Source organism: Octopus bimaculoides, chromosome 11, assembly GCF_001194135.2.
Source record: "Octopus bimaculoides isolate UCB-OBI-ISO-001 chromosome 11, ASM119413v2, whole genome shotgun sequence".
Classification (NCBI taxonomy): Eukaryota; Metazoa; Mollusca; class Cephalopoda; order Octopoda; family Octopodidae; genus Octopus; species Octopus bimaculoides.
The window spans coordinates 5990492-6002045 of NC_068991.1; the positions used below are offsets into that span (position 1 = coordinate 5990492).

An 11554-nucleotide genomic window follows, 5' to 3' on the forward strand; every position below is an offset into this window, starting at 1 on the left:
ATCCATATCACGTCCTCACTTTGTTGTTTTTTTGTTTTTTTGTTATTGTTTTTTTTAACTATATATATATATATATATATATATATGTATATATATATATTTGTACTGCAGTTGTCTGGGTATGTATTCTCCCTTCAACAAATAAAGCTTTTACGTGGGTAGGGTTTTTGTGGGGAGGGAGTCTTGTAATCAGATCATTTTTCATGCCCTCAAACTCTCGACCCTTCCCTGGGTTGGATTTCCTAGGCTGGCTACAGTAACATGTGCCTGAAGGATGCTGTTGTTGTCATCGTTGGTGATGACAGCAGCGAGCTGGCAGAAACGTTAGCACGCCGGGCGAAATACTTAGCGGTATTTCGTCTGCCGTTACATTCTGAGTTCAAATTCCACCAAGGTCGACTTTGCCTTTCATCCTTTCAGGGTTGATAAATTAAGTACCAGTTGCGCACTGGGGTCTGTCCTTGTTTGTCCCCTCTATGTTTAGCCCCTTGTGGGCAATAAAGAAATAAGAATCGTTACCACATCAGAAAAGATGCTGAGCGGCGTTTCTTCCGTGTTTACGTTCTGAGTTTAAATTCTGCTGGGGTCGACTTTGCCTTTCATCCTTTCAAGATCGATAAAATAAGTACCAGTTATGCACTGAGGTCAATGTAATCGACTTGCCCCATCCCCCCAAATTTCAGGCCTTTGCTTATAGTAGAAAGGATTATTATTATTATTATTATTATAGGCACAGGAGTGGCTGTGTGGTATGTAGCTTGCTTACCAACCACATGGTTCTGGGTTCAGTCCCACTGCGTAGCACCTTGGGCACGTGTCTTCTATTATAGCGTAGGGCCGACCAAAGCCTTGTGAGTGGATTTGGTAGACAGAAACTGAAAGAAGCCCGTTGTATGTATATATATGTATGTCTGTATTTGTCCCCCCACCCCACCATCGCTTGACAATTGATGTTGGTGTGTTTACATCCCTGTAACTTAGCTATATATATATATAAACACACTTCTTTCAGTTTCCGTCTACCAAATCCACTCACAAGGCTTTGGTCGGCCTGAGGCTATAATAGAAGACACTTGCCCGAGGACTGAACCGGGAACCACTCAGCCACTCGGTGATGATTTAATTAGCAATATCCCATTTTCCAAAAAATGAGGCATTTGTTGTTCTTGTTGTTGTTGCTGCTGTTTGATTCTCTCATCCAGAAACAATTCCTCTCCTAAGTTGAAACTTTTCTCTTCCAGTGTACAAAGATGTCTTCAGTCTGTTTGATGACGACGGCGATGGCATTATCTCTACCCGGCAGCTCGGAGATGTTCTGCGGAAGCTAGGAATGAGCCCGACTGAGGGTGAAGTCAATGAAATGATAGAGAAAGTAGATTGTGATGGTAAGTAGACAGACTGAGTGGTGTCGTCGTTACTACTACTACTACTATTTAAGGTGAAGGGCTGGCGGAATCATTGCAGCGCCAGACTAAATATTTTATTGGTATTTCATCTGTCTTTGTGTTCCAAGTTCAAATTCTACCAAGACTGACTTTACCTGTCATCTTTTCAGGGTTGATAAAATAAGTACCAGTGTCGCTCTGGGGGTCATTGTAATCAGCTAGCCCCCCTCCTCCTCTCCTCTAAAATTTCAGGCCTTGTGCCTATAGAAGAAAAACTATTATTGCTATTAATCTTTCTCTTGTTCTTTTTCTTCTTCCTCCTCTTTTTCTTTCTTCTTTGTCTTTGTTGTCCTCTTCTTCTTCATTCTCCTTGTTGACATCACGTGATAGTTGTAAATGAGTGTCACCAGCTTACAAGCAGTGTCCCTCATTTCCTGTCATCCATGGAAACAGGTGAGGGTTGATGACAGGAAAGGCATCTAGCTATAAAACAAAAATTCTGACTAACCCATGGAAGCATAGAGATGGGCATGTCAAAATATTATTATTATTATTGTTGTTGTTGTTATTATTATTATTATTATTATTATGGTGAGCTGGCAGAATCGTTAGCATGCTGGGCAAAAAATGCTTAGCAGTATTTTGTCCGTCCTTACGTTCTGAGTTCAAATTCCACTGTGGTCGACTTTGCCATTCATCCTTTTGGGGACAATAAATTGAGTACCGGTGAAACACTGGGGTCAATGTAATCAACTAGTCCCCCCTCCAAAAAAAAAAAAATTTCAAGTCTTGTGCCTATAGTAGAAAGGATTATTATTATTATTATCATCGTCGTCATCATGATGACAATGACAAAGATTCTAAATATAGTGTCTGCAAAATGATAGGATGTTTAAATCAACTCTGAAACCATAAACCTGCTCAGTTAGAGCCATCCTGGGGTTAAACAGCAGCAGCAGCTTGCCTAAAACACTCTATTGTATTTTGAGTAGAACACACTGCTGTTGATGCTTGTTGTCACACCATCTGCGATATGCACCATTGCCTTACCAATTCCTAAACCCACACAGTCAGAAGTAGTTGCTGGCCAGGTGTGTGTGAGTTCTCTGCGTCTGTTGAAATTGAACTTCCTCTTATGTTCAGCTACGATAATGGAAATGACAACTTGGTATTCAAGAGCAACACTCTGCAATCCACCAAGGGATCGGGTGTGGCCTAAATGCCATTCAGCTGGCTTACCGTGGGGTTGGGTTCCTGTTATGTAATGCATGCATAAATACGCAGATATGTGTGTGTGTGTGTTAGGGTATGTACTATAAATATAGAGGGAGAAGCAGTGATGGATGTGTTTTCTCTTTTGTGCGTTGTATGCGTAGAGAAAAATAACGGTATTTTGAGTTTGCGTGGAATCCACTAATTGTGTCCAGATTTGTTGGAGTCGGTAACAATTAAGGGGTAGCTGGAGTCGGAGTCAGTATAGTTTTACTTACTCCGACTCACAATATCTTTATTCTTAATATAAACCAGTTATAACCTATAGGCCTACTCAAAGTACAAACGTATGCATATGCTTTATGAGATATGTAGACCACAATCACTTAATTACATGAAAAGGAGTCAGAGTCGGAAGTGCCAATAGTAGAGGAGTCGGAGTCGAAGTTTTTTGTTTCGGTTCCACAGCCCTGATTATGTCTCCATCCATGATTACAATAAGCAGTTTCTAACAGATTATCATTATCATTAAAACAGTACGCTAGCAGAATTATTAACACTCTTGACGAGATGCTTACTCTTTTACTTGTTTCAGTCATTTGACTGCGGCCATGCTGGAGCATTGCATTTGTCGACCCCAGGACTTATTCTTTGTAAACCTAGTACTTATTCTCTCGGTTTCTTTTGCCGAACCGCTAAGTTACAGGAATGTAAGCTCACCAACATCAGTTGTCAAGCGATGGTGGGGGGACAAACAGACACACAAACATATATACATGTGGTGATGGTGTTAAATCCTTTGTCATAGTTGAGAGATTGGTTCTCTGGGATTTTCCTGATGTCTTCATTTGTTCTCCATTTTTGCAGGAAGTGGCACCATTGATTTCCCAGAGTTCCTGCGCATGATGTCCAACCAGACAGAGGACTTTGATCACGAAACCGAGATCCGTGAAACATTCCGCATATTTGACAAAGATGGTGACGGATATATCTCCGCTGGAGAGTTGCGCTACATGTTTGCCAACATGGGTCAGAAATTGACGGATGAGGAGATCAACGAAATGATTCTTGATGCTGACATCGATGGTGATGGACGGATTAACTATTCAGGTGAACAAATCTACCTTATTATCTCAGTCTCACTCATCCTCTTTTGTTCCACACCTCACTTCTTTTTTCCAACAAAGCATGCACTCCCATGTGACATTTGCCGTCGTTTTAACGTCTACTTTTTCATGTTTGCATGGGTCGGGTGAAGCTTGTTGAAGCACATTTTTCTATGACCAGGATACTCCTTCTGTCATCAACCCTCATCTGTTTCCAAACAAGGTGATATTTTCCTCGTGGCCTGACATGTTTTTGCAGAATATTGGAAATGACTAGCATTTATTTACAACAATTATGCAAGGTCAGTCCAAGGAGACACAGTCTCACACACACACCACACCACACACACACACACACACACACACACACATATATACAATGAGCTTCTTTCCCTTTATCTAACTTCATTCACAAGGCTTTGGTCGGCCTGAGGATACAGCAGAAGACACTTGTCCAAGGTGCCATGCAGTGGGACTGAACCCAGAACCATATGGTTGATAAGCAAACTTCTTAACCACACACAATAATGATGATGGTGATGACAACAACAACTAAACATGCACATGTGTCTGTTTAATCTTTAGCATCTTTTATTGCTCCAAATCAAAGAGGTTCCTTCAAGTGCCAACCAAACAGAAGATGCCTGTTGCCATCCAGCCAATTCTTTGTTGGATATATTTCAATTACAAAAGATAAAACGTTCAGGTTGGCAGCTGTTGACTTCACAAGACATTTTTATATTTTCTTCCTATCAGCTGCTAGACCTGCTCTTCGAATGTCATGTTTCTATGTGCCCCACACCTGCGCGCACGCACACACACACACACATTTGTACTTTGTGTGTGTGCATTTATGATTTGGGTATTGTGTCAGGTGTCATTTTAGAATGTATACTTAGGTTTTATGATCTGCTTGTGTGTGTGCACCTGCAGTCTAAACAGGGTAAGTTGTAAATAGGGCAGCTATTAATTAATACATACATACATACATATATATATGTGTGTGTATATATATATATGTGTGTGTGTGTGTATATATACATGTGTGTGTGTATATATATATATGCATACATACATGTATGTGTATGTATAAAGAAAGAAAATGTTATGAGAACTTTTTCATGAACACAAGAAAGAAAATATATGTTTTATATATATAGACAGAAAGACAGACAGATAGGTGTATGTATATATATATATCATCATCATCATCGTTTAACGTCCGCTTTCCATGCTAGCATGGGTTGGACGATTTGACTGAGGAGTGGTGAAACCGGATGGCAACACCAGGCTCCATTATATATATATATAGACAGATAGATGTATAAGTGTGAAGGTACGTTTGAGAGAGTTGGAGGAGAGAGATGACATGTAGACAATAGATATTTGTGCGTCTCAAAGATGCTGGTGGCTAAATAACTATGGATATCAGTATCACACATCTCAACCATGATGCACAGCAACCAACAAACATAGATTGATAAGGCTGACAGTATCTTGTCTCGGTGAAGGTGTCACACAGTTGAATTATGTAAGAAGATGGAGTGTGCCCCTGGGTTGGCAGTGTCTGATAAAAAATCACTTACACCCATTGAGTCAAATGTAATAATAACCTTCTTTCCTAATCGGGATCTTGTTATAATATTATCATTTGTTGCTGCTGAAGTGTATAAAAGATTTAAGAGAAGGAGGTGATGTTGCTCTCTCTCTCTCTCTCTCTCTCAAGTAGAATTAAGGAGTGGAATATTGTACTTTATGATAATTGAAGGAGTTGGGTATTTGAGATTTTTTTGATATCTTCAGTAAATAATCACTTAACTTATCTGTAACATATACTCAAACTTTAATTCCATTGTATATCAAATCTGCACTAATAGTTTACCTTTTAGCATTCAAACCAGCCATATCCGGCCTAAATATTCTAGCTGCTTTAAGTTCAAACCAACCAGATCCAGCCTCTCACACCTACCCTAAAATGTCATTCTAAAAATAAATAATCACTTCATTGAAATCTCAATGTATGATGAATTCAAAACAATGTGAATAAATAAGCTTTACATTTGACAGGCGGTGCCCCTGCATGGCCGCAGTCAAATCACTGAAACAAATAAAAGAAAGATTAATATAAATGGTGAAGGGTTCATTTCAGCTTTCTTCTAATGAAGAAATAAATAAATGTTGGAAGAGCATTGTAGTTTGCTTGAAGCATTGTGGTACAGAAATAGAATAATGAACGAAATGAGGAGAAATAAGGAAAGCTTCTTACAATGCAGAAAGCTTATCGAAACAACCTTTATAATTCGAGTGCAAAGGTCTGTCTTAAGAAGAATATCCAAAATGGCAGGATCTATGTAAACACACATTTCTTTGACTGTATTCTTCTGAAGGAAGCCCTTTGTGCTCAAAATATAAAGATTTTTAAAGCATTCTACATTGATAGAAACTCTCTTTATTGCTCATCTCATTCATTATTCTAAATGAATGTTATGTGTGTGTGTGTGAATATATGCAAATATGAATGTGTCTAATTTATTTGTTTTCGATGAGTTAGTAGAATCTTTGTGGCATTTCATTCATCTCTTTATGTTCCGAGTTCAAATCCCACTGGAGTCAGCTTTACCTTTCGTCTCTAATCTAGTATAAAGGTTGATGGTAAACACACAACTGTTAATCAATGAATGCATCGTTTTTTAACCCTGTAGGCCTGAACTGCAGGTTACGCTATGGTGCAACATCAAATGACTCTGTCGTGGTCTGATGCTTTCACATCATGTGTATCTAGAACATTGACAATGGTCAAACATTTTCTCTGTGTATGTATGTGTGTGAAGGTGTATCACTTAGTGGTTAGGGCATTGGGCTCGCAGTCATATGGTCGTGGGTTCAGTTTTTAATCCCAGTAGTGTGTTGTGTCCTTGAGCAAGACACTTTATTTCACATTGCTCGAGTCCACTCAGCTGGCAAATATCAGATAAAGGTGCCAGCCTTGTTGCATTGCGTATCGTGCTGAATCTCCCTGAGAACTACATTAAGGGGACATGTGTCTGTGGAGTGCTCAGCCACTTGCACGTTTATTTCACGTGCAGGCTGTTCCGTTGATCAAATCAGCTGGAACCCTTGTTGTCATAATACTTTGTCTTTCATGATGTACATATAGGAGCAGGAGTTGCTGTGTGGTAAGTAGCTTGCTTCCCAACCACATGGTTCCGGGTTCAGTCCCACTGCGTGACACCTTGGGCAAGTGTCTTCTACTATAGCTAGCCTTCGGGCTGACCAAAGCCTTGTGAGTGGATTTGGTAGACGGAAACTGAAAGAAGCCCGTCATGTGTATATATATATATGTCTGTGTGTATGTTTGTGTTTCTGTGTTTGTACCCCCGCGATCGCTTGACAACTGATGCTGGTGTGTTTGTGTCCCTGTAACTTAGCAGTTCAGCAAAAAAGACTGATAGAATAAGTACTAGGCTTACAAAGAATAAGTCCTGGGGTTACTTTGTACGACTAAAGGCAGTGCTCCAGCATGGCTGCAGTCAAATGACTGAAACAAGTAAAAGAATATTATAAAAGCAGAGTTACTTGTGTATACTAAGACAATGTATTGCATGTGTGTAGTGTAAGAGTGACGGAAGAGACTAAGAATTGTTCTCTATAAAATGCATCATTTTTTTAACCCTGTAGTCTTGAACTGCAGGTTACGCTATGGTGCAACAGAAAAACAATGATGTCACTGTCTGATGCTTCACAAAATATATGCATCTAAAGCACTGACATTGTTGAACATTCCTTTGTGTGTCTGTAACTGCTATTAAATAGTTTTTATAAAATATGTCTGTTGTTACTATTAAATATCATCTTCATCATTGTTGTATCTTATCCAGAAATTTCTGTTTTTTTGTGGGAAGGGGTGGATTTTATTTTGCTAAATAAAAATATATTTACAATTACCATTCCGATAATTAACTTTGTATGCTTTTGTACTTTTGGATACTTTCATCCTTGTCTCCAGATTTGTTGTATCTTGCCAAAAGAAGGGCTTCTTAGTAATAAGGAACATGTCAAGTTGGAGTAAGACTTTATAAGCAACTTACCAGTTAACAAAAGTTAGTGGAAGAGCTCTCCCAGTAAGAACATGGTCTGGCTTTTTATAACGTTTTCTACTCTAAGCACAAGGTTTGAAATTTGGAGGAAGAGAGCTGGTCAGTTACCGAGTGTTGGGCCTCACAGAGGCAATGAGCAACCCCTCTGGCATTATGTCGTGCTTGAGAAGAAGACCCATCAAGCTGAGCAAAATTGCAGTCGTGGCAGATACCTGTGTCACGCAAATTGGCATGTAAAAGCACCCCGGTGTCGTGCAAATGGCACCAATGCTGATGGCACATAAAAGCACCCACTACACTCTCAGAGTGGTTGGCATTAGGAAGGGCATCCAGCCTTAGAAAACCATGCCAAATAAGACTGGAGTCTTGGGCAGCCTTCCAGCCCAGTCAAACCGTCCAACCCATGCCAGCATGGACAACAGACATTAAATGATGATGACGATATATATATACATATGTATATATATTTATATGATTAATCATATTAAAAAAAAATTTTTTTTTTTTTTTTTCAGAATTCTTCCGTCTGATGTGATCAATCAGCCTACAACCACAGTGCCATGTCACTTCCATCATTGACTGGAGGAGCTGCCAATATTTATTTATTTATTTATTTTCAAAGAATGTATTTATTTATTTATTTATTTATTTATTTATTGGAAAAAATAACTTTCTGTCCGACAGCTGTCATAAAGATGAAGCCATATGCCCACCCCCTCTCCAAGAACATCCATTGCAAAAAAAAATAATGAAACCTTTTTTTTTTTTTAATCACTATTTCATCAAGGCAGAACAAAAGACCATGTGACCATTTTCTCGTTCCACTGTATCTCAATCGAAATGGCTACCCATATTGTATGTTTTGTTCTAAGTGTAATACACATCTTCAAGTAATGCACTAAATATACACTTGGTTGTTGTTTGTTGTTGTTGTTCGTTGGTTAAGACCATCTTCGTTATTATTAATTTTGCCATACGACATATCACCACTGTGAGGACACCTGGCCTAGTGGTTAGGGGTGTTGCACTCTCAATTGCAAGATCAAGGTTTCAATTCTTGGACCAAGTGGGCTGTTTTTGCAGTACTCTTTACTCTTTTTACTTGTTTCAGTCATTTGACTGAGACCATGATGCCACGCAGTGGGACTGAACCCGGAACCATGTGGTTGGTAAGCAAGCTACTTACCACACAGCCATGCATTTTATAGAGAACTACTGTACAAGCACAATATTTAACTGATCACAGATCAATTCATGATAAGTGTAACATAGTTCACACTTGAACATCCTGTGTTATCCCCCAGATCAGTGATAAACGAAGCTACATTTTGTGCCAGTTTAAGAAGTCTCGAGTAGTTTTCTTATTTAGAAGCTAGTTTGGAACCCTTTCAATATCTCACTACTCTCCAGAATTGTCATTATTCCTTAAGAGTCTCTGTGAATTCTGCAAAAATGTCACCAGCTAGGTTTGGAAAACTGCCCATAATTTTTTAGACATGATATCAGACATGGTTCCTGCTTCTCTGCCAAGACATTTTTGTTATGATCACCACCACCACCACCACCACCCCCCAGCAGTGTTCAGGAAAACAAATTAGACATTCATGTGCTTGGGGTAAGACTATAGCAATGTCTGGATAAAATTTGTATATTTTGGCGGTGGCGCTAGTAACTATGGAAATTACACAAATAAACAGAAGAGCTGACAGTCAAAGAGGTGCAGAATTTGTATAAGATGTTTTGTTAAGCATTTGACTTAAATTATAACAGTGTCAGCTTACACTATTGACACAGTAAAGCTATTTATATAGATATGTCTTAAATGTTACGGCTGTTACTATCAAGATGTTAGTGACTCAAATGTAAGTACATTCTGTTCTTCCACCAACTGCTGGCACCGCTTCTACCATTGCCACTAAAATCATCACACCTCAAACACCATAGCTACTAAAATTATATTGTTGGTTGGATGGATAAGTAGATAGGTAGGTATAATTGCTAGATTGATAAAGGCAAACAGGTAGATAGATAGATGGACGGACAGATATACAAGCAGACAGGTTGATAGATAGTTATGATTGATAGAGTGACACACCAGACAAATAGGTAGACAGACAGATATAATAGATAAACAGATAGACACACATAGATAAATATATAAACAGACAAGCAGATAGATGGGTATGATTGCTAAAGACAGATAGATAGTGAGACACAGACAGACAGACAGACAGGCTGATACATTGACAATAAGTACATAGGTAGACAGACAGGCTGATGGATAAATAGCTACAATTGATAGAGTGGCAACAGACACACATAGATAAATATACAAACAGACAGGTAGATAGATAGGTTAGATTGATAGATTGATAACAGACTGGCAGACAGACAGATGTGCAGGCATGCAGGCATATATAGGTAGGTAGGTTGATAGATATTTCCTTTCATTATCAAAGATATTACTTTACATCATTATGGTTTGCAATAACAGTCTCAATCCAAATTGCATGTATTTTTATGTTGCATGGAATTAATTAAGAAAGAAGACTGGTGGGGGGAGCAAAAACGAAGTACATAGAAGGAAGAGGTTGACAGTCAGCCGTCGAACTGCAGCGAGGTATTGATGTTAGTCAAACAATCCAAAAAGAAAATGCTGTTAGTATGTTTCCCAGAGCACAGCTGTTGCAAAGGGGGAAAAGCCATCGTTCTCACCACCAATAGTATCATTACAACTACCACACCTACTAATCTTACTAACACTGCCCTCTTCCACTGTTATTGTTATTATTATTATTATTAATATTAAGGTAGCAAGCTGGCAGAAACATTAGCTTAACGGTATTTCGTCTGCCGTTATGTTCTGAGTTCAAATTCTGCCATGGTTGACGGTGAGAGGCTAGCTATTTATAACACACTATCGGCTCAAACTGGGATTCAGAAAAGACTGTCTCACGAGACCTTAAGGCTGCGATTGGTTGGGTTGCATCTTGGCGCGGAATAGAACAGGAGACAAAATGCGCCAATACCAACCACTCAGCTGGCTAAAATGAGTTGTACCTGTATTTCAAAGGGTCAGTTTCACCACATTCTATGTCATGCTGAATCTCCCTCAGAACTACGTCAAGGGTACACATGTCTGTGGAGCGCTCAGCCACTTGCACGCTAATGCTAATTTCACAAGCAGGTTGTTCCATTAATCAAATCAACTGGAATTCTCATCTTTATAACCGACAGAGTGCCATTTTAGCAGTTCTCATCATCATTTCATGCCCACTTTTCCATGCTTGCATGGGTCAGATGGAATTCAATGAGGTTTGGCAACAGGAATAGCATCCAGCTGCAGAAAAACCTACCTCAGTAAATTTTGTCCAACCCATGCCAGCACAGAAAAATGGACGTTAAAACGATTATTTATGTATACATTTATTGCAAGACACCATACAGCAGGAGAATTAATTTGTTCATTGATTGAAAGTAACCACAAATTGTTGGCAAAGAGGTGCTATTAACAGAACTGGTAGTTTTATGAAATGTTGGTTTTTATCTGGTTTTCTGCAGCCAGTCACATTCTTAACTGGAAAGCTAATCAAGAAATGTTTAAGTACAAATCACTGGAGAACTTATTAATTTCATTATATAAAAATGCATTTTAGTCTTATTGCTGAGAGATTTTCAGTAATAAAACACCGAGTTATTGGCAAAGACATTCTGGCAATGAAATTGATTCTCTTCAGGTTTTTGTGTAGAATTG

General features: G+C 38.9%; 1 protein-coding gene across 2 annotated transcripts in view; it reads left to right on the top strand.

The window, feature by feature from the left end:
* Positions 1 to 8707, top strand: part of LOC106877186 (neo-calmodulin) — a 69172-nt gene extending 60465 nt beyond the window's left edge. For both annotated transcript variants that reach the window (XM_014926026.2, XM_014926025.2), the window contains exons 3-5: positions 1242 to 1385; positions 3465 to 3707; positions 8316 to 8707. In XM_014926026.2, the coding sequence (XP_014781512.1) occupies positions 1242 to 1385; positions 3465 to 3707; positions 8316 to 8335 (407 nt within the window). In that variant the 3' untranslated portion in view covers positions 8336 to 8707. The remainder of the gene's footprint in view (positions 1 to 1241; positions 1386 to 3464; positions 3708 to 8315) is intronic.
* Positions 8708 to 11554: the final 2847 nt, after the last annotated feature.